We start from the raw sequence: 27,893 nt of genomic DNA, 5'->3' as shown, positions 1-27,893 counted from the left end.
GAAGTTGATTTGCACCTTTTGTTGTATAAATTTATTATTATTGTTAATTAGTGTCTATATGAGAGTATTCAAATTCGATTTGGTTGAGCGTCGTCAACTAATGTCTATTTCAATATATTATTCTTGAGACATTTCGGGCACCTCAATAATAAAACATTTGGCCAGACACTTAAGTGAGCGATAACCACTCGTGATCTTGGGTAAGGGACATTAACGCTATAGTATTTCCGGCACATTCTTTGCGGCATCAGAAATCAGAAGCAATAGATGGGAAAGATGAGCCTTAGTCATTGCGCAAACTCCAGCCTGCTGCAGTCTTATCTATTCTACGAGGAATTTTCCCTTTCCGATGGCAACAAAGTCTGCGCGCAACGTCTGCACTTGTGACAGTAAATTCGGGGAATTAAAAAACGTATGTAAGTCTTATCACAATGTCTGTCTGTCTGTCTGTCTGTCTTCTCTGTCTTTTGGAGCGGACTTGGACTTGGTTGGCAAATGCGACAAACACGCATCTGATTTATCACTGTGACATCATCATCCCAGGCGTTTTGGCTCAACACGGCACCAACTGCTCGCTCGTATTAAAATTTTATACTATTTGCATAATAATTAATTACGTTGTATTCGTATTTGTTTTTTTTGGTGCTAAAGTTAGTTTTCATTGTCAAGCAACTCGATTCATTAAATAAAAGCACGAAACATGACGCTGCGAAAAAACGGCGTTATTTGCTGAAAGTTGTGAAATTACGAGGTATTCAGAAATGCATTATCAGGCCGATTTGCAAAAATACAAAATATATAACAATAAAGTGAGTATATGAAAAAAAAATGAAATACTCATAAGTAAATTAAATTCTATAATATTTAGCATTTCAAACAGCGAACAGAAAACAGCATTGAATGTGCAAAATAATCTGCGATAACCTTAGCGGCAAAAAAGAAAGAGAGACAGCACGACAGACCCGACAGAGAGACAGAGAGAGAGAGGCTCGCACGGAAAGAGAGGCGGAATGTAAGCAAGAGAGTCCGAAGGAGTGAGGGAGCGTCCACACTTTTGCCGGCAACAACAACAACGGCAGCAACAAAAGCAGCGACATGACTTTGGCGCCGCGCTGTGTTAATTTGTTGCCATTTTTATTCACAAGCATACAGACATTTACATACATGCACACATGCACACACAGACACACACACGTACGCGCACACACGTTCGTGCGGCGCACCCACTCTCCACTCTCCCAATATGTTTCACTCTCTTCTTTGTGTGTCTGTTTGCTTGCACGTCGCTCGCGCTCTCACTCTCTGTCTGATCTTTGATCACGTTTCTCACACGTTCGGCTCGGCGCACAGCCGACACGACGAGCCACGTTCACGTGATGCGCAAGTGTTCAAAAGTAATCGGCTCTCCGCTGCCGTTGTCGTTGTCGCTGTCGTTGCTGACGCTGACGTTGGCGCTGGCGCTGGCAATGTCCCCCCAGCCGATCCCCCCTCTCACGCTACCAATCAACCGCAAATGCTCCACACGAGAGCTTTGTGTTGTGTTTGCTTTATTTTTATTGTTTTCTTGCTCATCGCATGGCAAAATGATTTGCAAATTTCGATTTTGGAATGGAGCGAGCGAGTATAATGCCATTGAAATGACGTAAATTGAAGTCCGAAACAGAAATAAACACTAGTTCCAGAGAGCAAATGAGCCAAAGACCAAAGCAAGGGGTGTGACCGTGGCGAGCGGGGGGGGCGGCAAACTAGTGAGTCCGTTGGGGCGCCCCCACACAGATTACGATTTCACCACTGACGCTGTTGGCCATAAACCTTGATTCATGCCGAGTTGGCATACACAGCTATGTATATCGCTCCATTCGGGCCCATTGTAGCGCTATCATCTGAAATCACAAGGCAGAACTCGATTCTATGCTACGCTATGCTTGTGATGATGTTGGTGACGCTGTGGACGGTGATGTTGGTGGTGGTGGAGGCGCCCAGGGCGACAACTGATATGCCAACAAGTGCCTTATTATTTGCACAGTGGAGTTGATAACATCATCCGAGGCCCTGTCGTGCCTCTCTGCGCCTCACCGCAGCGCGCCGCGGCGTTCCCAGACTCTGACTGGAAGTCGTATAAATAACTGCTTTAAAATTCATTTTTAATGGATTTCATTATCTTTCTCGCCTTTTGACTCGTCTTGTTGTTGTAGTTGTTTTTGTTTTCTACCCGCCTGACGTTGCGGTTCCATTCTTTTTTTTAGAACACGTGCCTCTCAAGTGGAAACTGCCAAAAGAAATTCACATGTCCGTTGTGAAATTCTTAGAAATCCTTAAGTCCCTCACACCCTGAGTGTATTTATTGAGGTATATTCATCGTTCGCAGCCTGTGTATGGAATTTCCTATAAACTGTGCATGGTTTAGTACAGTTCTTGAATTATAACGAAATTTTTGTAATATTTTTTTATTGCTAAAATCTTTACAATATTTACCCAATTTCCGGTTAAACTCGTACAAGAGAGTTTAACACATTGCTGGCTTAAGATTCAATTTGAAATGCTGATTTCAAATTTAATTTTCTATATAGAGTAGCTTAAAATTATACATATATACAAGTGTATTAGACTGTTTCATAATCGCAAATGTCATGTCGTGTGCGAGAGTATATAATAAAAAAAATAAAACACAGTATGTTAAATGTGCGGTCCATATCGCGTGCATGTATTCAAATTCCGCTTATCAACAGGTTCGCCTCACACGATCACACGACCACTTCCACTTCTACAGCCATGCGACTCGAATGCGGGCAAGTTCGTAACCATATAATGTGCACAAACGTTTTATATCACAGGCGTATTAAGAGGGGCTTTACCATTTCACCTAAATACCCCTTCATAAAAAATAATCGCTTACCATTATAGGATTATAACGAAATATCAAAATGTATCGCCAACTGGTTGTTGCATAAATTAGAAAATATGCTTATATTTTGATTATGAAAATATATGCAAATGCTAATCGAATCTTTAATTATTCGCATATTATTTCAAGTTCCCGCCATACAATTAAATAAGTGTAGTGGGTCATAGACAACAAGTTTATTGTTAAACTATTGAGCCCCTTGATGTAGGCAATAAAAAGTTTGCTCCTAATCAGTTCATTCACAAAAATCCATTCTTTTTTAAGCGTCGCTCAAAAGTATGCTACAATATAAATTGAGTTTTCGTGTGTACGCTAGTTACTATTTCTGCCGCTAGGGGCTGATGCTAAGTACAATTTGAGCTCAGCGAAGAACTTTAAGCTTTCAAGCTTGCAGAATAGTTTGGTACCGAAAAAACTGCAATAAAATGTACCCTTTTTGGGTAAAAAGTACCGAACTTATTAAAAAATGTACTAAAGCTAGTAATACGTTAAATGTAAATTAATGTACATGATATTTTCGAAAGTGAAACTCAAGTGGAATTTTAAAGCTTTCTGCATTTTATTTATTTATTATTTATCTCTTATATAACTAGTTAGACACAGATATTGGAATAACCTAATTAAAGTTTTTAAATAGAGATAAGTGTTCACTCCTTTTGTGATTCCAACTCGGGAGTTGAGTTCCTTGACAGCTTTGAAGATGGATCATTCCAAGGCTGCACATTGGTGCGTCCAAAGATAATGAAGATACTGTTGCCGATGAAGTAGACCGCAGCGGCAACAAAGAAGATAATTCGCCACTGATGTACATCTTGCTACAGAAGAAATGTGAATAATATAAAATTAACACATAATTGGAAATGTTTAAAAGACTTACTGTATCGGTGACTATAGCTCCGACTAAGAGTGGCGCGACAAGAGCCACTAAATTGGCGACGCAATTACAGATACCCATTAGAATGCCAGCATAATTGGGCGATAAATCAATGTGATTGATCAGGAAACCCACGTGGCTAGCAGAGCTTATGCCCACAGTAAAGATGATCAGGACGACGGCCAGAGAATCGTATTCTTTTGTTACGTATCCCAGAGCTATCAGCGTAGCCGATGGACCCCAGGTGCCAATACAGTTGAAGAACTTGCGATTAAATGACAGTGAGATTGAATCCTTTCTCTGCATTATCTTCGAGAGCCAGGCAAAGACGAAGCTTAACAACAGCATGGCGGTATATGGAAGCGAGGAGAGTACAGCGTTCGACTTGATATCCTTGCCCAGGACATGCCTCATGTAGGTGGGAATCTGTGTAAGCAATGTCCAAAATCCATACGCATAGGCAGACTGCACAGTTACCAGAGCCATAACGGCAGGAGATGTGATGAAACTCAGCCAGGGTGTCTTCTGCTTGGCAGGCTCCTCGGTATCAACACTTCGTGTCACGCCCTGCTGGACTTCGATAAGTTCTCTCTCCTCAGGGGATATGTTCTTGCAGTCGGCTGGCGAACTGGCGCCCCACACATAATAAGCAACTGCCCAAATGCAGCCAGCTCCGCCGGGAACATAGAAGATGCAGGGCCAACCTCCCACCGAGGCAAGAAGTCCACTTACGGCCAACATGACGATGGTGCCAAATTGATTACCAGCATAGGTAAAGTTTCCCATCGAGGCTCTTTCTTTGGGCGGCACCCAAGCCGAAACAACTGTGTGACAGGATGGGAAAAGAAATCCCTGACAGAATCCCATCAGTATACGAACGCCACAAAGCAGCTTCCAGCCTCCCATTTTAATGCAAAGTGGTGTCAGCACAGTGAGGATGGAGCAGATAGTCAAGCCTGTCAAAATTGTTACCTTGCCACCGAATCGACGAGCCAAAGGACCTGCAGGGATCTGGGGGAACACATATCCCCACAAAAAGCTGCTCAATATCAATGAGGTTGTTGTCTCCGACCATTTGTACTCCTAAAACATGATATTGTAATTTACTTAAATGTAAATATAAGAGATTACAAAAATTTCTTACTGGGTTCTCAGCCATTGCCACAATGGCCACTGAGAGATTCACTCGCATTCCAAAGCCCACTGTGAGAGCGCAGAAGAGCAGAAAGATTTGCACATGACGTACTCCAAATCCGGAACCTGTTGTTGAAAGATTAACGAGATTAAATGATTCAACATTAATGTTATCTGTAATGCGGAAATGATTTATGGACTTCATCAGCAAAAAACATTTGCTAGTCTTGTTACATCAATATATTTTATAAAGGATTTTAAATGTTTGATTAAGAAACTAATATATATATTAATGTTTAAATAAACTAATATAAAATATCATTTAAGATTCAAATAATGTATTTTAATGTAAGAATAAAATAATCGCAAAATGTAATTAGATCTACAAATCTTAAGTATGAAAATAAATCTAATAAAATAAATATCATAAGTTTAATTTAACTCTTTAGGAAATAAATTGTATTTCAAAATATGATATTGATAAAATTATATGAGAAGTGATTAAATCTTTTATTTCCCTAATAAGGCTCTTTCAAATTGTAATTGCAACTCTCAAGACAGAGACAGAAATACAAAAATAAATATATAATGATATCTTTTTGATGTTTCAATAAACTAAAATAAAATATTATTTAAACTTCAAAAAATTTATTTTATTGTAATAATGAAATATTCGCAAAATGTAATTAGATCTGCAAATCTTAAGTATGCAAATAAAACCAGTAAAAATTAATATCATTTCGAACTTTTGGAAATAATTTGTATTTCGAGAAGGATAATATCTTGATAATAATAATTCACTTGAAAATTGTAAGTGCAAATCTCAAGTCAGAGACAGTAATACATTAGGATATATCTTATGATGATATCTTTGTGATATTTATGTAAGGATAACAGCTTCGCAGACACCTACTTTCATCCTCGAAACGACGATTCTTCACCATGTTACAGCGTCTCCTATTGAACTTGCCACTTAGTCAAAGCGTTGTATTACCGCACGCCACAAGATCAGTTCACCAACTAGCAGATGGATGTGCGGCTAAGAAACTCATATGGTGGGCGGTGGCAGCTTCTGTGTTTGTAATCCTATAAATCGTAAAGGTAAACATAAGTATTTATGTTTAAAGTTTGATAAGATAAGACGGAAGGCGCTAGAAAATTTAAAATAATAATGTTGCCACACTGTCAGACTGAGTCAAATGAAAAGTACTCAAACGCATAAGAGTGCGATGTGAGTATTTACTCAATATTTTGATAGGGGAATGACTTTGCTTATTTGCCACTTGAGTGAATTGTAGATTCAATCTAGGCAATTATTACCATTACTTCGATTAAAAATTACAAATCGCTTTACATTCTTAATCATGTTTTAATGATTGCTATTGACGTCTAGACTAAACTTAAGGATAAACATTGTTGTGCAGTTCAAGTACAAGCTTATATGTTTGTATATATGGATAGCTCTCCTAAAAGTATGCTCCATGAACTCAACTATTGGAATGCACAACGACACCAGTTCCATATCGTTAGCAGCTCGGTTGAGCTGCGTCATTTGCTTATTTTTCCGAGTTCACGGGCTTTTGAGATTCCAGTTCGGGATAAATGGAGCTGCGACGGGACTTAGATGGTGGTTCGTTCCATGGTTGGACAGTAGCCGAGCCAAAGAGGACAAAGAGACCGTTACCCACGAAGTAAAAGAAGGCAGCAATGAAGAATACCCAACGCCACTGTTCCACACTTTGCTGCAGATAGGAAGAAGAGACAAGAACCATTTTAGACATTAAAACGTATGAATACGGAAAACATTTTCACCCACCTTATCTGGGACAATTTTGCCCACCAGGAGTGGAGCACAGAAACTCATGATGCTACCGAGTCCATTGGTTATACCCATCAAGGTGCCAGCGAAATTGGGTGATAGATCAATGTGGTTCACTTGGAAGCCCAAATGAGTGGCAGCATTGACGCCCACGGTCAGTGTCAGCAGCACCACGACCAAGGTGTCATTATCCTTGGGCACATAGCCCAGGGCGACTAGTAGCACCATGGGAACGTATGTGCCAATTGTGTTGAAGAACTTGCGATTAAAGGCCAACGATAGCGAGGTTTTCTGCACAGCTTTGGAGATCCAAACAAAGACAAAGCTCATCACCAAATTGGCGATATAGGGCAGCGAGGAGAGTAGCGCATTTGACTTGATGTCCTTGCCCAGCACATAACTCATATAGGTAGGAATCTGAGTCAACAATGTCCAATAGCCCCAGGCTGAGACAGCATGCGTCGCAATGAGAGCCAAGAAAGGTCCAGAAGTCAGGAAACTCAGCCAAGGAATGGCATGACGATTGTGAGGTTGCTGACTCTTGCCAGCTGCGTTGGACTGTGCCATCTCAATCAATTTGATCTCCTCCTCTGAGATACTCTTCGATTCCTGCGGCGAACTGGCACCCCAAATATAATAGGCAATCACCCATAGAACGCCACTGGCCCCGGACAAATAGAAAATGCTTGGCCAGCCAAGAGGTGATGAAGCAATCCAACCACTTGTGGCCAACATAATGATTGTGCCAAATGGTGCACCAGTGTACGCATAGGTGGCCAACGCGCCACGTTCCTTCGGCGGAATCCAAGCAGAGATGATGGTGTGTGCTGAAGGAAAGAAGACGCCTTGGCCCAAGCCCTCGACCATACGCAGACCAATTATGTAATTCCAGCCACCCAAGCTGGCGGCAAAGGGAGTCAACAAAGTGAGAACGGAGCAGATGGTCACTCCGGTCACCAGTGTGACCTTACCACCAAAGCGACGAGACAAGATGCCAGCTGGTATCTGAGTGGCTAAGTAACCCCAGAAGAAACTGCTCATTACCACCGCCCTCTTCTGTTCCGTTAAGGGATATTCCTACAGGTATAAAATATATTTATAGATTAGCTGCATGTTAGCTCTGCTGTCTGCTAAGGACTCACTGGAAAGTTGGGATTGATTTTGGATGCCTGACTCATGGCCACCACAGCCACGGAGAGATTCACACGCATGGCGAATACCACTGTGAGGCCAATGAAGAGAAGAAGCATCTGCAAGTGTCGCACGCCGACTCCAGTACCTGAGGAAATACAAATCATGGGGGGTATCAGGAAAGCCGTCTACTTCAATCATATGATTAGAAAGAATGCCTTTTCTTTTGTGTGCTGATTAGATAAGAACATTGGACAATGGAATTTTTATTTTTGTTTTTTAGCTCTTCGTCAGACTAGTCTAGGTTGCGCAGAAGGTGTCGTATAAATTTGAGGGCCAATAAAGATTTTCTCATTGTGTTTATTTGGCCAGATAAGAGGTGGTAAATTAAAAATGAATTACCGAAATGATTTGTGCTACTGTTGGTAAATGGTTGCTTAATGACGCCCGTAGTTTGGTGAAGGTTAAAGTCGGTCACAAAAAGACACTGAGAAAAACCGCAATCAAGTCAATCAGGATACAGTTTCTTACCTTCTTCTTCGAAGCGACGATTCTTCACGTTGCCATTGACGCCCGCCATGTTTGCTTTATTATTGTAATGAAGAGATCTTCTCTCTGGTGCATTACCACTTGTCACAAGATCTTTGTGATAACTAAATAATTATCAACCAGATGAGTGCCTTATAAGCGCTCTTTGCATCCTCAAAATTCTGATGAACTGATCATAAAAGAGGAGTCTGTATTGTGATAAGATAAGAAAAAGGGGTGCGTGTGCATTAAACCGAGAAGCTGTAAAAAATAGTCTAAAAATAGATCTACATCCAATAACTATACTAGCTATCTATATCTTATCTATATATTTAATAAGTCATTGTGAGTTTACTATTATAATTATACATAGATAGTGAGTGCTTTTATCATAATTACACAAATTTGATGGACAATATCAAAGCTGCCTAAGACCCATTTCCTTTCTTTCCGATAGTCTGATAGCCATTAAACGGGTTTCCCCAACACTCATTAAACTTTGTACTGTTATTGTTTATTGACAACGACTTAATGAACAAAACATTCGTGGCTTATAAATGACAAAACAACTAAGCTTCTGATGTCTTTTCCGGTGTTTCCAGTTGAGGCGTTGAGCTATACTCAGAATTGGCTGTAGGATTGTTCCACGATTGTATGCTAGCTTTGCCAAATATAACAAAGAGACCGTTGCCCACCAAGTAGAAGCCAGCTGCGATGAAGAATACGATACGCCACTGGCTAGCATCTTTCTGCAGAGTAATATAATATATTAATAATTAGGATTACGTAAAGTTAACACTACTCACGTTGTCGGATACAATAATGCCCACTAGAAGTGGACCGATGATGCTCATTACATTGGCAATGCCATTGCTGATGCCCATGAGGACGCCAGCGAAGTTCGGCGACAGATCAATATGATTAATCATGAAGCCCAGCTGAGCAGCCGCACTAATGCCAACAGTCAGCGAGAGTAGGGAGACAGCGAGAACATCCTGACCAGGTGCCACATAACCCAAAGCAATAAGCAGAACCATGGGTGTGAAATGCCCAATCGAATTAAATAACTTGCGATTAAAGCTCATCGATAACGAATCCTTCTTCTGCAAAATCTTCGACAGCCATACAAAGACGAAACTGAGCAGCAGCATCACAGTGTAAGGCAGCGAGGATAACAGAGCATTTGCCTTGATATCCTTGCCCAACACGTTCTTCATGTAGTTGGGAATTTGTGTGAGCAGCGTCCAAAAGCCCCACGTCGAGGCGCAATGTGCTGCAATCAATGCCAGGAAAGGAGGCGACGTAAAGAAGCTGAGCCATGGAGTCGGCAAACTCTCAGCCGGCTTTTCAGTTTTGCCCGCTTCATTAGTCTGTTCTAGCTCGATGAAGCTTCTCTCTTCCTCCGAGATGCTCTTGGATGCTGTCGGTGAGCTGGCTCCTCGTTGAAAGTAGGCCACAACCCAGAGGCAGCCAGACCCACCTGAAATATAGAAAATGCTGGCCCAACCAGCCATCGAGGCCAACACACCACTCGATGCCAGCATAACAATTGTACCAAAACTAGCTCCCACATAGGCATAAGTGCCCAGTGAGGCACGCTCCTTGGGCGGCACCCAGGCAGAGATCAGTGTATGATACGAGGGGTAGAGAACACCCTGGCAAATACCTTCGAGCACTCGTACAGCAAAGAGTAACTTCCAGCCTCCCAGCTTGGCACAGAGCGGTGTCAAGACGTTCAGCAAAGAGCAGACAGTTAAACCCGTCATGATCGTCACTTTGGCGCCGAACTTGCGAGCCAGGATACCAGCGGGCACCTGGGTGATGACATAGCCCCAGAAGAAGCTACTCAGAACAAGGGATTTAATCTTCTCTGACCAGTTGTATTCCTAAACGTGGGGGAAGAGAGGTGAGCTACCAGACTGTTACTGAAAATCAGCGAGAGCAAAATTCTTACGGGCAACTCAGTCATGGCCACGATGGCCACAGAGAGATTCACTCGCATGCCGAAGGCAACCATGAGGCCAAAGAAGAGCAGTAACATTTGCACATGACGCTCGCCGAATCCAGATCCTGTAAAAAAGGATTATCGTATAATGTTATGAAAATAAGAAAATAAAACATAAGGAAACCCCTCAATTAGAAGACGAGCCCCCATCGAAATGTTTGAGATACTCGGGTGCTATAATAAACTCATTCGCTAAATGACAGTTATTAACTCTAGAATCTGGACAGTAGCTGTATTATCTTTATAAACATAATGTTGACATACAGCTGATACTTTATCTTTTACGAATTGTGTAATGCTAATTATAGTAACGTTTACTATGAATGACATTTACAACATTAGCAACAGAATCCTCAGCTGGACTTATCTTTCTATTATATAAAGTTGTACGTATGCTAGCTGAGATAAGTCCGTAAATCAGTGAGTAAATAACTCAGAAGATTTATTTCAAATGGACGAGATATATAACCTATTTCACTTCAAGTTTAAGGTTGACTTTCTGTTCACCTCAAGTGCAGATGATGAAATCCTACTGCATATATTTCACAGTGTGTTTTTGATATTTTTTAGTTCAGTAGACGACTTACCTTCGTCCTCAAAGCGTCGATTTTTAGTTCTGTTGATTCCATCTGACATTGTTGCTTGAGTGTCTTCTTAAACTGGATATTCCAAAGAGTTTTTCTAACTGCACGCCACGACAACTGTTCACCAACTAAATGTGTCTGTTTTGGATACAGCATCTTCCTGGACTTTCTGGGTTGTATATTTGGACCAGCTGCTTGTCACGCTCTTCCTAACTGGTGGCTCATGTGGCACCTGTTGCCTGCCAGAGATCTACAAATATTTATTATGATTAGATAGCCAAAAGGTGAGAGACTAAGCAAGTGGAGTGCATAGTGTGATGTTTGAGCACAACGCCTGAAAAGATTAAGTTAAAAAGATAATTATTAAAGTGTGATGCTACTGAATTTTCTTTACTCCTACCTACAATATTTTTGCGGCAGTATTTTATTCAAATATTTATACCTACTATCCGTAGAGTAGAAGGGTATAATAACTTTGAGCCGGCAGGCACAAGAAGGTGTCTCCGACCCCATAAAATATGGTCTCCATCAACGTCAACAGCCGAAGCGCTGTAGAATTATAATATCAATATACCATAAATACATTTCGGTATATTTCAGTATTCTTTCGGTATACTAATATAGTATATTTCAATGAAAACACCCCATTGTGTTGCTTCAATTGAGAATTTAGATAGCGTGTACTAGTCGAGCACATTCCACCGTAGCATTCTTACTTATTTTATTTCAATTATGTTTTGCCGCAATTTAAAGTAATTTTCTCAGAATTCTCTTTTCATACAATATTTTATTAAAATATCTTTCGTTTCATTTTTGTCTTATCGTTTTTGGTCTTTATACACATATGCAACAAGGCCTTATCTAATTATCCACTATGTACTAAGCTTAGCATACAAAATTCAAATAAAATATACAGTTTTTAATATACAATTACAAAACGAACGCGAATTCGAGCAGCAGTGCTAGAATGCATTGCAACGCATCGAATTGCTGTTATTGTAGTTTTGCAACGAGTTTGACGACAATCGATCAATTGCTATCGATCGATGTGCAACATCTCGTTCTTCAGCCGAGGGTTGGGGAGCTGGTAAAGTGAACTAGATGACTAGTGGTTCTCTTTTTCTCTCTCTGTTTCTCTCTCTCTCTCTAGTGCTGGGACTCCACTTGGGGAGTGGAGTTGCGACGATGCTTGGCTGGAGGATCGTTCCAGGGCTGGACACTGGCACGGCCAAAGATGATGAAGAGACCGTTGCCAACCAAGTAAATGGCTGCGGCAATAAAGAACACAATACGCCACTGCTCTACATCTTGCTGCAAAAGTAGAGAGAACAAAAGATTAGCTCACTTGCTTACTTGACATTGAAAGTAATTGCGGGACTTACCTCATTAGTGACAATGAAGCCAACCAGAAGAGGCGCAATGATGCTCATAATATTGCCGACACAGTTGGTGATGCCCATCAGAATACCAGCAAAATTGGGCGAGAGATCGATGTGATTGATCTGGAAGCCCAGATAACAGGCGCCATTGAAGCCCACAGTCACAGTCAGCAGGATGACAGCCAAGTTGCTTTGATCCGCATCCACATAGGCCAGACCGATCAGGGCACACATGGGCACCCACAATCCCAGGGAGTTGAAGAGCTTGCGACTGACCACAGTTGAGATGCAGTTGCGTTTGTTCAGCAGCGTGGCAATGGCCGAGAAGATGAAGGACATGCAGAACATGGCAAAGTAGGGCAGAGCCGACAACAGCGCATTCGACTTGATGTCCTTGCCCAGGACATTCTTCATGTAGCTGGGAATCTCGGTAAGCAGCGTCCAGAAGCCCCAGTTGTTCGCGCTGTGTGCAATGATGAGAGCCAAGAAAGCTGGCGAGGTGAAGAAACTCAACCAAGGTGTGTGCAGCTTCTCCTTGGGGTGCTCCGACGTGGATTCGCTGGCCTGAGCCAGCTCAATCATTTTACGTTCCTCCGGAGAGATGCGCTTGTACTCGGCCGGTGAGCTGGCGCCCCAGATAAAGAAGAAGACCGACCAGACGCAACCGACGCCTCCAGAAATGTAGAAGATGCTGGGCCAGCCAGCCGAGGACGACGCCAACAAACCACTCGTGGCCAACATCACAATTGTGCCAAACTGATTGCCAGTGTAGGCGCAAGTGCCGAGCACAGGACGCTCATTGGGTGGCACCCAGGTCGAGATCAGAGTGTGTATAGATGGGAAAACAACACCTTGGCACAGTCCTTCGACGACACGCAGAGCGCAGACCAATTGCCAGCCACCCCAATCGGCGAACAGAGGCGTCAGGATATTCAGCACCGAGCAGATGGACAGACCCGTCAGCAGCGTAATCTTACCACCGAATTTGCGAGCCAACTGACCCGAAGGCACCTGAGTGATCACATAGCCCCAGAAGAAGCTGCTCAACAGCAAGGATTTCGTCTTCTCAGGCCAATCGTATTCCTAAAAAAGTAATAAATAAAGTTAGTTTGTGCTAAAATAAATATATAAAGTATGTGGAAAACTTACAGGGAAATTGATATTGGCAGCAGCAGCATCTGTCATGGCCACAACGGCCACAGATAAGTTGACACGTTGGGCATACGCAACAGTCAGGGCGAAGAAGTACAGGAAGGTTTGCCAATGACGCACGCCAAGCCCGTATTCTATGTAATCAGAAGAGAGTAGATTGTGATTAGAGGAGAGTGTTAAGTCATATGATTATATAGTTAAGTGGAATATATACTACATATACGTAATATTGAACTTCAACTTGATTTAAAAATAGATTAATCAATGACTGATTGATCAGGACAGACGCCGCTGTCAACGTCGACGCTGACGCTAAGCTTTATCAGCCTGTAGGTCGCCTGTAGGTCAACAAGTTTAGCACACTTGCCACTTTCAAAAGTCTTTTGCGTAGTTCTCAAATGGAATTACCCCAAACAAGCCCCCGGACCTTTTGTACACACGTGGCACAAGCAAAAACAGTCAGTTCTCGTCCCTATTCGGAACACACGCAGACAAATGTAAAGAGAAGTATATCATCTTGGCGCCTTTTGCGTACAACACCAGGCTATAATTAACATCAAATTTATCATCCCTTATCTGGACGAGAAATGTTGGCGCCCAGATAAATTACTAGTGTGCCGCGACATAGCCTAACATATGTACATATTTAAATTTTTGCGTTAATTGGGCTTCTGGTGTTCTGAAATTTTACGACTCCCGAAAATATTCCATTCACACTGATTGCTGCTAATCTGTCTGATGAACTGTCAACTGTCGTTATTCGACGCTTGATAGGCTCCCTTCTGCTTCGGTGCTTTCTCCGCATCCCAAAAGCAACGCTAGACGTCTTTATGAGTAGTGTGATAAGAAGCGTGTAGGTTGAATGAATAAAGCTGATTAAGATAAAACCGCTTCGGGCCACTTTAATACAGTTTGCTTGTTTGCTAGCGCAAAACGCGAAAAAAAGGGGCTCGTCTCACATACCGAGAATTGCTTATCATTTCGGGGCAACAAGTTAGTTCTATTCTGAGTGATGAATACAAAGTGAGCAAAGTCAAATAAGTGGTTAGTAGTTGGTAATTCTAATAACTAAATGTGGTCAGTTGAAAGCATGTCAAGAACTTTGTGCGTTTTACCTTCTTCTTGATAGCGACGATTCTTCACCATTGCAATTCGAATGTTGCACTTTAAAAAACACACTTATGGAAAACTGCTCTGAATTGCACTTCTGTACGGCACAGAGCCTATTCAATAACTGATTGATGCTTTATAGAGCATCTCATCATCGTCGCACTTGCTTGACCAGTTAATGTAATTCATATAAGTACGTATATATATGTAAATCGATTTCTAAATATATTATTTGTGATTTAATTACACTGATAAGTGCTGATGCACTTTGCAGTGTAATCCACAAAAACGATTGCGGCCAATCGCTGCAGTTATATAATGCGGTGAGTGCAATAAATTATGGTTATAAACATAATGTGAGTTTAAATCGATTTGAATCCATTATCAAAAATCTACCCCAGTTACAAACCTCACATCATTGGAGCTTAAAAGCTGCAGCTCAATGGCGGTTGGCAAAAGCTATTACAGCTGACAATGCTTGAAGTGCAAAGCTCGAAGCTTTCGCCAATGTTTTGGTAACGAAAGCTCGTTTGTTATTGTTTACAACAGTGAAAACGCCGCCGCACGAACCACAAACAAAACTCGAAGTTAGCTTTTTCACATGGCTTGAGCTTTCGGCCCGACTTCAGTTGAGAGGGCGAGTTCGTTAGAGTTGAGTGATCGCGACTATGGCTATGATGAATGCAATTGTTATTAAATTCGTAATATCAATTATTAGTTCAGGTTTTTCTCACACTTCGCTGCAAAGTGTGGCACGATCGTCTCGTGCGAATGATAAATGCCAGTTTGCCAGAGCGAGGCACGCGTTTCGCCCAAGTCAGTGAGCCCAGAGCTAACAGTTGGCAAATATAATGTATAGACAATTGTATCAAGGGCTTCACGATTGTAAACAATTGATGCGGCGGGCTGATAGCTGGACTGTGCTAATATTGCGTATACGTCGTGGGGAATATCCTCAAGTGGTTGTGATAAGCATTCGAGGTACTCGAAAGCCATTTAATACCATTGTGTGTTGTTTTGTTGGGCCAACTAAGTCCAACGACTTTGAAATGTCCATCAGATTGAGTTAATATGAGATAATGGTGAAACACCAGTAACTGAGAGAGAGAGAGATAATGACCGCATGCCACTCGATGACTGATAGATCGACGGGAATGTCGCCGAGCTGCTCAAATGTATGTCACGACGAGAACCAATTATTCCCTTCACTTTGGGGAGTTTTGGGTGGCAATCATGCTCCATGCTCATGCTCTTCATTATTTATTTTTCAGATTTTTTTTTCATTTTTGGCAATGAAACTCGCTGAGCGAGTTTTGCGTGCTGAATTTATATCTATTTGTGTATCTGTTTGTTTCAATCGAAATTCGCTATGACGTTGCAAATACACTAAACAGCTTTGAACTTGGGACTCAACCTGTCTGTGCGCATGTGTGTGTGTGTGTTTGTATATGTGCTGTGTGTGTTCCTGTTGTGGTGTCAACATAAACATAAGCACGACGCCTTGTGCCGGCGCCTACCTTGCGAATTTGAATAATTTGTAAAGTATATTTAAAAAAGCATCACATAATGCAAAGTATTTAACATTGTTTCGCATATATAATTTATATCTTTACGGAAGATATTCCGTGTTTTTCCTTTGCCAAAGTGCTTGTAAAAATAACTGATTGACCGATTAATTATCATATATGCATACTTTGAAAATACACAAAAATGTTGTTTCGCTTCATTTTGCAAATGAAGTTCAAGTACTTGTGCTCATTCTCGAACTTGAAACTCGGAGATCGAGAGGCCTGATCGTCACCTTCCTGTAATTCGCCGTCGATCCCTTTTAATCATTTCATATGTATCTTGCAGCTGCTCGAATTGCTAACTGAGTGAGTGTGTTTGTGCGTGCTGCTGCAGTTAGTCAAAGCAGGAACATAAACATTGAGTTTAGCAAATATGTGAGATTTATGTTTTAGCCATATACGATACTAATTGTTCAAAGAAAGTATCTAAAGTTGGCATCGCTGTGATCGCATATCTCGCAGTTCGTAGCTCTCAGTTAACAGATCACAGATCACAGCTCACAGCGCTTGTCAAGTGTCTCGAGTGTCGAGTGTCAACGCTGTATCTGTATCTGTATCTGGAGCGTCAGAGCTGACAGTTTGCTCATTAGCTGATTCTTACTAAACTGGAATCTCGCTCGCGAGTCTCGAGAGAGTCTTGACAGACTACCTGTCGTTTCATTGTTCCCAGACGGAGAGACGGACGGAAAGACGGAGAGACGGCCAGACAGGCCAGGCCAAACCGAAAGGCAGACAGGCAAACATGCGAGTACAAAACTGTTTGCTGAACTGCGAAAATTTGCATACAAACTTTGACGATTTACGGCCGTATCTGGTGTAAATATTGTAATTTGCTGTTTGTTATTATTACAGCCGTTGTTGTTGTTCTTGTTGTTCTTGTTGTCGGCTTCCTGTCTACGGTGGCGCCTTTCCAGGTCAACATCAAACTCAACCTCAACTTAACTCCCTGGTTTGTTTATGCCCATGCAAATTTATCAGCTACTCGCATTCAATTAGCATTAGCTAATAATAATATAATTAAGACACCAACTCTAATGTCAAATGTATCAAATGGAAAGCCGTACCTCTGAGCGACGGGAACAATCGTTTAGCTATGTGTATAAACACTTCTTTAAGCACTCGCGGCAATTGCGCAATGAATGTCTTTCTACTTATGAACAATTTCACTAAACAGTTTTGTGTTTTTGTTTGTCTTGTTCAAACTTTTTAATGACCAATCCAAATCGGCTTATGCCAAAATGAATTTCACTTCAATTGCTGCACGACAAACGAAAAACAAATAATAATAAAAAAAACAAAATCATATAAACTGGATACCAAAAACAAAAATATTTACACATACTTGAAATAAATTTACAAATCGTAGATAAACAATTAAATCGAGTTTGTTAATTTCTTTAAGTAAGTAAGTCAGCACGCGTTTCTTTTCGAATGTAGGATTAATTATCGCATTAGGTTAAGAATTTAAGCTGACTTTAATTGATTTGAATTTATCGGATGACGTTAAAGAATTTCTTTGGTTTTTTTTAAATTTTAGGAATTTCATTTGAAAGCAAATAAATTATTGTTTATTAATTGGGATTAAAATGAATATTTTAAAATGTTGATCACATTTGAAAGAGGCTTAAAATTGAATATTATTTGATGTGTTTATTTATATTTTTTGGCAAAAGGTTCCTGGCTTTTAATTTCGAACTGTATTCGTGGCATTTCCAAGTATCAGTTTTAATTTTGTATTATATATTTGGAGGATGTTCTCATCCAACTTACTTGGTTCACCAGCTTCCGTTTCCTTTTTGGTATCCATGGGAATGCCGTTGTCATTGACCGGCATAGATCCTTTGTTGCCACAACAAATGAACTTCATTTTGTTTGTTATTTATTTATTTGAAATACAGTACGTAATTTGAGTATATTATTTATTTCAGTTAGTCGTTACGTCGGCACGTAATTGTCATTTAATTTAAATTATTTTTATTTATTTATAAAGCTATTTACGAGCAGTGTTTTTTATTTTATTATTTATGATTTTATTTTCTTTGGATGTTAATGTGCCGTAACAATTCGATATTTGTTATGCGTTCTTCAAACGGCTCTTCACACAGCTCTCACACTACTGCTGCCCAGTAATTGGCAGTGAATCGATCGTGGCCAATAGAAATGTTGGCATGTTAACTGTTCCGTTTGGAATAAAAATACGATCGCATATATGTGATATACTAAAAAATACGATTGAACGCGTACTCGATGCTCGATGCGACTCACTGGCAGTCAGTTTACAGACCGAACTGAACTCAGAGCCGATGTTGGACACTCCATTTATATGGCCCAATGTGACGCTGCCGTTTGCTGTTGCCGTTGCCGTTTGACGCTGACGTTGACGTTGACGCCGCTGTTGGCGCTTTCTACCGCTCGGCACACTTGAACACGCTCCCGGCGTGCGGCTGGCTAGCAAAAGCAACAACAAAAATTGTAAGCTTCGGCTTCAAAAATCGACAACGACATCAACGACATCGACAGCACAACGGCAACGGCAACGGCAACGGCGACGTCGGTGTTGGCAGCACTTGAGCGTTGCGACGAGTCGCGTAAACTCCCAGCACACTTCTACCCCGTGGACAGCTGATTTCTCTGCTTGAGACTTAACTTGAACCGAATCTTATCGGAATCTTCTCTAGATTAGACATGGAATGGCCAACCAAGCACGAGCTTGTCAGCCACCAGGGACATTATTTGTGCCTGTCCCTGATATCGAGTGCTAACATAAACATTGAACTACATATTCTCTGGTATCGATCGCTGAGGCTTTTCGATGGCGGACGGATGTTCCTCAAGCAGGCCGTAAACAAAGTGGCATAATTATATACAAGTATGTTACAAATTGATACCACCTGAGATAGAACTCTATGCTCTATGCAATGCTATCTGGAACCAATGCTCTGCCCTCGATGAACCTCGATTGATTCGAGGCAAGCGGAACGAACCAATGGAAAATTTTGTCAAACATTAAGGTTTTTGTGTTTTGTATTTCGCTTTTTTGTTTTGTTTTGCTGCTTTTGGGAATACCAACTGAACTCTGTATATCGTAGCAATTTGTCTAGACACATCGGTAAGTCCCCCTCGAACGCTGAACCAAAACTCAAACGAGCTGCTAAAGCTGGCACGCAATACGTTCAGCATCTCTGCAAAGCTATTCGCGTCGCTTTATTTATATTTATGTATACAAATGCTTCAACAATAGGCACTTAAAAATCTTATAAAATAGAGTTAAATAGATATAACAAAACAAACACGCACCGTCGTCAGATGAAATGACGTTTAGAAGTTGACATTCGATACGATTCGATTCTATGAATTTGTTCTGTTCGACTTTTACTTTCTCCCGCTTAGAGAATGTGGAATGTTGGTCGTTGATTAAACACATTTTCCAATGTGTGAGAGACATTAATATAATTATTGGAAATTCTTAGCCCTGCATAGTTCATGCCTCGCTGATCGAATGGAATTCACATTGTTGTGTGAACTTGCATCGTATGTTTTTCGATCGTGTGTGTGCTTGTGTTGACAATTGTTTATTATTATCGCGAGCTGTGTTTAATAACTATTTTCAAAATAATTGAATTTTATTACTCGCTCGCAGGTGGCAATTGGCAATCTTTTTTTTTTCAGCTGCAACAGTTACATGTCAATTTATTCATGCGGAGCTGTAACGAAAGTTGCTGCTATAGTACATGTGATTTAAAAGGGCTTGTCATTGGCGACATTGTGCAATTTCCTTATCAACAAAGTGCAGACTGACTAATCGTAATTGCAATCAATGGAAATCATATGCTTTTCAAGTTGAAATTCAATAAATTTCCCCATTTTTCGATAACTTTAAGTGGGTAGAATTATATGTGTTGTTACAAGCGTTTCAAGTGTTTCAGTTTAGCGGTATTACAGTCTACAGTTCCGGCAACGTGTGTCTAAGTCCGGGGGCCAATGCACTTGAGGATTTATGGATTATGATCTTCAGCCATTAGGCAAACGAGTTGCAAATCAAATCATAAATCGCGCAGCCCAAACGAAGTATAAATAACATTAAATAGTTACTCTCGTATTGAGAATGACATAAATTTTGTGATTGTCTATTTGCAAATGATGCAGCAGTTTCCTGATCCAACCAGTCTAAAGCTTTTGTGAATACTTCTCTGTATCTATTGTGAGTACTCGGCTCGGTTAATGATAATACCAGATCTGTTCTGTTATATTCTGCTACAGCTGTGTATTTAGATATTCTTATTGTTTTGTCAGCGAATTGGCTCGAAAAATAATTAATAGATAGCTAGAATACGATTGCAATTGCAAATTCGAAATTGTAGCTTGTTCATGTTCGAGTTCACAAACTGAGCCAACGGGGTAATTACACTATTGACATATTTCAGGCAACAACTAAATGCACTGCCGTAATGCATTTCATCTGTTTTATTTTCGTGTTAGTGTTGACATGCTATTGTGTAATACCAAACTGTTAGACGAGCTCAACGCTCAGCGTATTTGCATAACCCGTTCGGAGGGCGAAGATAGCTGCCAAATAAATTAGATCTTTCACATTATTATTCTCAGAATTCGGGCAATAACACTTAATAAACAATTCATTTAGTCAAAAAAGACTGAAATGAAATTTATATTCTCTATATACATATATATTGCATTCCAAGCATGTTTGTTCGTTTGGGTATCAAGCTAGTCGAGTGCCATCGACGCACTTTGCGTTTTGTTTATAATATGCAAAACGTGCCGTTGCCTGAACTTGACCACAGCCAAAGTCGGCCAGTGACTATTCAGTTCCTTAATATTGTTGTGGTAGTATTATTGTATGACGAATAAGCGACGCTGTCGTCGCCGGTCACATGTGGCTCCAAGTTCAAGTGCCCAGTTGGCCACCCGCTCAATGGAATAATCGCTTTAACTAAATTGGCAAGTATCGGGCTATCAAGTCGTATTCATTGCGCATGTTAATTGCCAGATCAGATCGACTATTTCGGTCAACTAAATAAATGCCAAATCATTCTATACACACAGTCGAGTGGTGGCAATCGGTGACATTGATTAGGACCCTCTGCCTTCTTCCCCACCATCGAACAACAAGCACCGCCACGCTTCCCCGATCTAAGTATATCGGCAAATCACTTGCTTAATAATTCAGACCACGATTCGTTTTGTGCGATTTTGGTCGGCGGTCTTTCAACCGAATCTCATTACGAGTATTTGCGGCTTAACATATTTACGTCTATCAACTGGGGGAAGTTGACTTAACTTTTCACATACATACTATACACAGCGATAGGAAATCTAAATATAAGTATATTCGCTGGGTTTTCTAAAAGTAATTTTTATTCAAATGAAATGCAATTTAGAATTTATTTTCAATTGCTAATCGTACTCGGGGTAGGTTCCCCGATTTTTATCTACGTATACGATACGATTATTGTCTGGGTTTTCTTAATAGTCATTTATCATTCAGTTTGATTGATCTCAAGTAAATACCTAGAAATAGAGCATAACTTCACGGAAATTTCTACAGAAACTTCGCATCGTTCAATTTTGAACAACAATGCTTCTCTTATGATGATCATCATGATACAAACAATAATATTATCAAGTACATGTTAAAATACTTTAAGAGATATCAATAATTTTTTACAGCCATTGACGAATCGCGAATTGCGTCAGTAAAACTGTCTATTGATAAGATCCGCTAGCTTAAATTTGTTGAATTGAATGCACAAATCCCAAACTTCCATTTCGACAGCCAGTTCCGATGGAAGACCCAACACCATAGAACGCAACGTTTGTACTTGAACTCAGAGCAAACATCGCGCGTGTAACTCTGATTAAGCCGCACTACAAATACTCTAACAAAAAACATATTTAGATATAAAAATCAATACAAAATCCCCATTTTTTAGGTTGAAGTGTGATAATTAAGTGACAAAATATTTACGATGCAAACAAGATGTCTACACAAATAATAAAGTATTTATAGAGTACAAATATGTTTGCTCGAATGCTTCGAGTGCTCAATGACTAAATAATAAAGTCAATAAAATCTTTATAGGCTTTGACAGTAGCTCATAATCTAATCGCTAAATGAACAAATTTAATTATAAGTCCATCAGAGAGCGATTTATTAGGAGAGTCGTAAAACACTCACCACTATCAGCTTGGTAATTTCTTAAAATTGAAAAATAACAACAAACCATTTTTTTATACAAAAGCAAAAGTTGTCGTGATAAACAAAATCGAAAATGAGTACGAGGCGAGTTCAATACATATTTAAGGGATTCACAGCTCTAGCACCCATATGAGTAAACAGTTTAATGATGGTAATTAGTGAATACTTTTCCGCACAAGCGTAATTGTAGAATGACAATTGTGAATTAATAATTGTCTTTAATTCGTTATACATAGTTTGCTAAAAAATTAAAAGCGTATTAACAGTATTAAAATTTCTGGTATTCCAACAACACACATTGCACGGACAACGCAGCTGATCAGAGCACAAATTTATTGCTGCATACTTTTGGGCTGCAGTTAAAAATGGTTTTCCAACATGGCGGACGAGTAAACTCATAGTTCAGGTAACTGACTTTCTTTGTTAATTGATACAAAGAATTGTATATGTAAATATTGCAAATTACGTAAATATTATTAATGTCTTCAAAAATCGTATAGAAATTTTAATATTGAACAGATTTAAAACTTACTAAATGTAAAATATATTAAAGAAAATATGCAATATGCAATTCAATAAATTTGGAATGTTAATAGTGAATAACTTTCTGTATATTAAATGTAATATTCAGCTGAGGAAATGTTAATTTATTTTCCCAATTTGTATAGCAACTGTTTTTAATTGTAATTTTTGCCTGGAAACGAAAGACTTAAACAACGAACTGGAATATTCAATATGACATAGGGAAGACTTAAATTAATAAAAAAAAAACCTGTGAATGAGTTCCAAGTATTCTTTGGGCAAAGAAAAAATAATTTTAACAATATTAAATAGTTTTAGCAAAATAAAGGGATGAAGCCAATTGAAACAAGTACTCAATAAATTTTCAGTGTATGCATATAAAATCCTAGCATACTTTTAGGCAGAGATTTAAAATTATTGAATAAAAACAGCTGATAAGAGTCACAATCAAACAGAGAACCGGTAGGAATACATAGTATAAAAACAATACAGTATAGATATTGAATATCTGTACTGTGTGGAAAGAATCGTTTTGTAATTTGTTGGTAAGTTAAGGTGCAGCATGGAAGGAACTTTGCTATCGGAATACGCTGTAATTTGAAAACAGAAATAGCAAAAAGTCGCACCAAAAGCTTGCCAATAAATTACCTAAGCAGATAGTGCTAATGAACTAATAATAATTGCAGTAGTGAGTAAACATTGAAGTGAATGAAAGTATTATTTATTGAACGGAAACACTTATCGCTGGGTAAACACAACAAATAAAACAATTCGCAGGGTAATTTATCAGTCGCTTAAAGCAATTACAATCCGATTTGATGTGTATCTATATGGCAAATCGATTGCCAAACGATTTGTTTATGTTATTGGACTTGGGTGACTGACTGATAAGATAACGCCAAGAGGCAGAGGGAGAGACCTGCCCCCTTTTTGCAGTCGAACGCACATGCTACAAAGTCTAAATGATCTCTCACACTGACACATAAATAATAGCGAACTTATATGCTGTCACAGTTCCAGCTACCGTAAAGCACATCACATTAAGTGTATTTTTATGGCGTGGTAACTGACAGTGGCGAATAAAAAACTCAAGTACCAAACAGCTGTGGCAAATGTTTTGTTCGGCATGCTTAAGAACTCACTCTTGCAAAACTCTTCGATTCATTTATTTGGTGGTTTGTTTATTCGCGAGTGCTTGACTATAAATATATACAATATAAATGTATTCATATTTATTAAGAAAGTTATAGATTAGATAGAACGACGAACGACGAACGACGACGACAAACGAGGGGCAATAGAATGTTGAGAGTTGAGTGTCGAAATCCGTTCGAAATATTCGTCGTAGCAACAAAAACAACGGGTGATTGAAATCTATTAATATAATTTACCTAAGCTCACATTTATGGTCTTATAAATAAAATAAATTACAACCTGCTTATTTGTTAATACTGATTAAAATAAATAATTGTTCCACGTATCCGCTACAAATCAATCGATGGCCTTTGCCGTATACCTTTCCGGCCAGCTGATTTGCTGTTCAAGCACCGGATCGATGGGCGGAGCTATCGCGGCTGTGGGTGATTTTTTCGCACTGCACGATTCCGCATCTTTGGGCGTGAGGTAATCATCCGCATCCCAGGGCTGCGCCTCGGCCGTGCCCCAAATGAGGAAGACACAGTTGCCCACAAAAAAAAGATGATCGCCGCAATGCCGAAGACAATTTGCCATTGGCCACGATCGTGCTGTCAAACAAAGAGATCAAGATTAGAACCTTTCGGGGAACTGATTGAATCAGCAGCAAACTCACCTTATCGACGACAATAACACCCGCTATCAGGGGTGTCACAATGGGTATCACATTGGCCACGGTATTGCTGAGGCCGATGAGGATGCCCGCATGATTGGGCGACAGATCGATGGTGTTGAGAGAGCTGCCAATGGTGGCACCACTGTTGACACCCACGCTGACAATCATTAGGGCAATGGCGACATTCGCATGATCCTCGCCAAGGAAACCAATCACAATAAGAGCCGCAGCGGGTATCCAGAAGGACAGAGTGTTGAATAGTTTCCTCACTGCAGTCAGCGACAACCATTTTTTTGCGCAACAGAATGTCTGCCACAATCAGATAGACATAAGAGAGCAGCCACATGGCCAAGAAAGGCAGCGATGAGAACACCGCATTGCTCTGTATTTCCATATTAAGCACTCCATTCATGTACGACGGAATTTCAGCCTGTAGCGTACTGAGACCATAGGTCTCAGAGCAACGTGCCACAAGCAGCGCCATAAAAGGCACTGAGCAGCCAATGGCACGCCAGGGAATGGGAATGCTTCGCTCATGGAAGTTCTCGTTGTGCTCCAGCGAAGATTCGATGTACTTGCACTCTTCTTCGCTGATGAAACGCGACTCGGGCGCATTGTTGGCACCACAGATCAGCCAGAGTATGCACCAGGCGCCACACAGAGCACCCGAGACGTAAGAGATACCCGGCCAGCCCATGGGACCCTTGGCAATCATGCCACTGATGAACATGGCCAGCACTGTGCCGCAATCGGTGCCTGTATAGCTGAAAGCGCCCAAGCGATTGCGTTCCTCTGGTGGCGACCACATGGCCAGATGTTCGGTGACGCAGGGAAAGATGACACCCTGGAAGAGACCCTGGAGTATGCGTATGGCGCAGAACACTTGCCAACCACCCCAGGTGATGCACCACGGTGTGATAACACTGAAGATGGCTGTGCCGAAGCTGGCGACGAAGAGCACCACCTTGGCGCCGTAGCGACGACACAGGAAACTGCCCGGACACAGGGTAAGAATGTAGCCCCAATAGAAACTGGACAAAATGTACGACTTATGTCGCTCATTCCAATCGTATTCCTGCAGGAGAGAGTATGAGAAGAACACGTCAGCACTGTGATCGCAAAACACGAAGATACTTTGCACTTTGATATTTGTTACTCACTTCAAAATTGGGATTGGTGGTTGCTGCATTTGTCATGGCAACAATAGCCACACTCACATTGAGACGAGCAATGTGCATGACCGTAAGACCGAGGAAGAGCAGCAAGGATTGCAGATGCCGCACACCAATCCTTGGCCCTTTGGACACTTTACACTCGTTACTCATACCGACCGTTGATACGTACAGTTATTGAGAAAGATTATTATTAATATATTTAGTCTTTTTTGTCGCAATTCGATTGTGCACTGGTTGATTGACTAAATGGTTCTGCGCCCATGTCAGCTGTAATGCCAACATTTATAGACCAGTTGGCTTAGCTGGCTATGAGAGTATCTACAGCTCCTTTGGACTGGCAACGCGCTTGCGAATCATTCACTTTCTGAGCGTTCTACCAATAGAACTGATTAAGCGAAAGTAAACAATAACAGCTAAAGCTGACGCAAATGCTCCAGTTGGGCACCTGTAGATCAGCTCCATTGTACGAATAATATGCACATAGGCACTTATTTGACTTACTTCATTCAGTACCAGTGAGTCCCACGACTCAGCGTCAACTCTATAAATATTGAAACAAATAAAAATAGAGTGAAATAATGTAAATAAAAAATAGGGTGAAAAATAATGTAAATAAAAATTATTGCTAAATAATTACTACCTTGTGACGTCTCATTTGCAACACCAAGCTATTTATTTGCCTCAAGATTTATGGCGAATGCTTTGCTCACATTGTCAAAGCAGATGTTTTCTCATGTTATCTGTTAACTGCCAACTCCAGGCCAGAAGTTAAGCTAAATTGTTTGCCCAGAAGTGAATGATTCCATTTAGTTTTATGTTATTCCAAATATTCTATTTGATAACAGTAAAGTCCCAGCCATTATTACTGCGCCAAACAGCTCACAATTTGTGATCAAACTCCTAGATAAGATCAATATATTTTCAAAACAAAGAATATCCCTCTAAAACATTTAATTTTCACTATTAAAAATTTGTTAAAAGTATTACTAACATATTTACTGCTGATTACAGGGTATCTCGCAGTTGAAAAACTTCAAGTGCTTCTAGTTAAAGAGCCTTGATTGTATAAGCAAATTGTCCAGCAAGCCATAATGCAGTGATAAGCGATGCTACTGGGTAGCTAAGTGATAATAAATTGATAACATTCGAAGCATTGTTCAAAATAAATCAGCTCATAAGTGCCCTACACTGAAAATAATAAAATTCAATTGATGTAGATAAAGAAAAGGGTAAATTTCGACGGTAAACACATATGAGTGATAGCTTATCTCCATCTTTGCGCTTTATTTTCTGACAGTGTAGCAACTAACCACTTTAGTACCATAAAGAAATACGGACTACCAAGGGGAATAACAATAGCAGAAGTCAAAACATATTATTTATAACATTTTATTGGCTTGTTTTAAATACAAATGAAATTGGTAGAAGAATATTGAGTTATCGCCAGACCGAATACCGTGCGATTATATAGGGCAACTCGGGGAAGTTAAGAACATATTCAAGTATTGATACAAGGATGATTAACGACACATTTTCAAGCTATGCACAAAGAAAAATTCAATGGAAATGTCTCATAAATTCCATTTGGAGACTGGAACAAGACGCAAAATGTCAAAACTACAGACAACTAAATAAATCAATTTTTTTTATTACTTGTAACTTGTTTTGTTTATTTATTTACTACTATTTTAAGATTAATATACATATTTGGTAATGGATAATAATTTAAATCATTTCCACTTATATTTATAACACTATATAAATAACTGATATAAGAAAATGAATCACAGTAAAAGATAGCTACTACATTAATATCTAGTAATTATATTTATGAAAAAAAAAACCCAATTTAATTGAGTTGTGCAGAGTTCAAGAACTGCGCAAATTACCCAAAAAAAAATTTTTCATTGAAGCAAACAATACCAGAAATTAATGTGACTCACAAAGTTATTAAAAAATATATATTAATAAGAGCAGCTA

General features: G+C 40.0%; 4 protein-coding genes and 1 pseudogene across 5 annotated transcripts; all 5 read right to left on the bottom strand.

Moving 5' to 3' along the window:
* Positions 1-3,457: 3,457 nt before the first annotated feature.
* Positions 3,458-5,942, bottom strand: LOC133843233 (putative inorganic phosphate cotransporter). The gene is made up of 4 exons (XM_062276676.1): positions 5,827-5,942; positions 4,924-5,039; positions 3,783-4,862; positions 3,458-3,720 (listed from the first exon to the last, which is right to left on the bottom strand). The coding sequence occupies exons 1-4, from the start codon at positions 5,855-5,857 to the stop codon at positions 3,553-3,555; spliced, it is 1,395 nt and encodes a 464-aa protein (XP_062132660.1). The 5' UTR covers positions 5,858-5,942; the 3' UTR covers positions 3,458-3,552.
* A 318-nt stretch (positions 5,943-6,260) lies between these two features.
* LOC133843232 (putative inorganic phosphate cotransporter) lies at positions 6,261-8,506 on the bottom strand. The gene is made up of 4 exons (XM_062276675.1): positions 8,395-8,506; positions 7,875-8,011; positions 6,730-7,809; positions 6,261-6,655 (listed from the first exon to the last, which is right to left on the bottom strand). Exons 1-4 carry the CDS (start codon positions 8,441-8,443, stop codon positions 6,470-6,472), a joined length of 1,452 nt encoding a protein of 483 aa, XP_062132659.1. The 5' UTR covers positions 8,444-8,506; the 3' UTR covers positions 6,261-6,469.
* Positions 8,507-8,883: 377 nt separating this feature from the next.
* Positions 8,884-11,119, bottom strand: LOC133841795 (putative inorganic phosphate cotransporter). Its single transcript, XM_062274531.1, has 4 exons — positions 10,984-11,119; positions 10,346-10,461; positions 9,198-10,277; positions 8,884-9,140 (listed from the first exon to the last, which is right to left on the bottom strand). The coding sequence occupies exons 1-4, from the start codon at positions 11,030-11,032 to the stop codon at positions 8,961-8,963; spliced, it is 1,425 nt and encodes a 474-aa protein (XP_062130515.1). The 5' UTR covers positions 11,033-11,119; the 3' UTR covers positions 8,884-8,960.
* A 628-nt stretch (positions 11,120-11,747) lies between these two features.
* LOC133841794 (putative inorganic phosphate cotransporter) lies at positions 11,748-18,483 on the bottom strand. 2 transcript variants are annotated; one of them, XM_062274529.1, is made up of 4 exons: positions 17,960-18,483; positions 13,509-13,645; positions 12,363-13,442; positions 11,748-12,291 (listed from the first exon to the last, which is right to left on the bottom strand). In XM_062274529.1, the coding sequence occupies exons 1-4, from the start codon at positions 18,054-18,056 to the stop codon at positions 12,127-12,129; spliced, it is 1,479 nt and encodes a 492-aa protein (XP_062130513.1). In that variant the 5' UTR covers positions 18,057-18,483; the 3' UTR covers positions 11,748-12,126. The 2 variants fall into 2 exon arrangements, with proteins under 2 accessions (XP_062130513.1, XP_062130514.1); XM_062274530.1 differs by lacking the exon at positions 17,960-18,483 and adding an exon at positions 14,627-14,751.
* Positions 18,484-24,295: 5,812 nt separating this feature from the next.
* Positions 24,296-26,178, bottom strand: LOC133844002 (putative inorganic phosphate cotransporter; annotated as a pseudogene).
* Between the last annotated feature and the right edge of the window lie 1,715 nt (positions 26,179-27,893).

Source organism: Drosophila sulfurigaster, chromosome 3, assembly GCF_023558435.1.
Source record: "Drosophila sulfurigaster albostrigata strain 15112-1811.04 chromosome 3, ASM2355843v2, whole genome shotgun sequence".
Classification (NCBI taxonomy): Eukaryota; Metazoa; Arthropoda; class Insecta; order Diptera; family Drosophilidae; genus Drosophila; species Drosophila sulfurigaster.
This window is presented reverse-complemented; position numbering and strand designations above follow the sequence as displayed.

Excerpts from the sequence above, each read along its gene's own strand:
- LOC133843233 (XM_062276676.1), bottom strand. The coding sequence starts at position 5,857 with ATGGTGAAGAATCGTCGTTTCGAGGATGAAA. Across the intron at positions 4,863-4,923 it reads TGGCAATGGCTGAGAACCCA|GAGTACAAATGGTCGGAGAC; the intron begins GTAAGAAATTTT and ends ATCATGTTTTAG. Across the intron at positions 3,721-3,782 it reads GAGCTATAGTCACCGATACA|CAAGATGTACATCAGTGGCG; the intron begins GTAAGTCTTTTA and ends TTTCTTCTGTAG.
- LOC133843232 (XM_062276675.1), bottom strand. The coding sequence starts at position 8,443 with ATGGCGGGCGTCAATGGCAACGTGAAGAATCGTCGCTTCGAAGAAGAA. Across the intron at positions 8,012-8,394 it reads TCGTCGCTTCGAAGAAGAAG|GTACTGGAGTCGGCGTGCGA; the intron begins GTAAGAAACTGT and ends GTATTTCCTCAG. Across the intron at positions 7,810-7,874 it reads AAATCAATCCCAACTTTCCA|GAATATCCCTTAACGGAACA; the intron begins GTGAGTCCTTAG and ends TTATACCTGTAG.
- LOC133841795 (XM_062274531.1), bottom strand. The coding sequence starts at position 11,032 with ATGTCAGATGGAATCAACAGAACTAAAAATCGACGCTTTGAGGACGAA. Across the intron at positions 10,462-10,983 it reads TCGACGCTTTGAGGACGAAG|GATCTGGATTCGGCGAGCGT; the intron begins GTAAGTCGTCTA and ends CCTTTTTTACAG. Across the intron at positions 9,141-9,197 it reads GCATTATTGTATCCGACAAC|AAAGATGCTAGCCAGTGGCG; the intron begins GTGAGTAGTGTT and ends ATTACTCTGCAG.
- LOC133841794 (XM_062274529.1), bottom strand. The coding sequence starts at position 18,056 with ATGAAGTTCATTTGTTGTGGCAACAAAGGATCTATGCCGGTCAATGAC. Across the intron at positions 13,443-13,508 it reads CTGCCAATATCAATTTCCCT|GAATACGATTGGCCTGAGAA; the intron begins GTAAGTTTTCCA and ends TTACTTTTTTAG. Across the intron at positions 12,292-12,362 it reads GCTTCATTGTCACTAATGAG|CAAGATGTAGAGCAGTGGCG; the intron begins GTAAGTCCCGCA and ends CTACTTTTGCAG.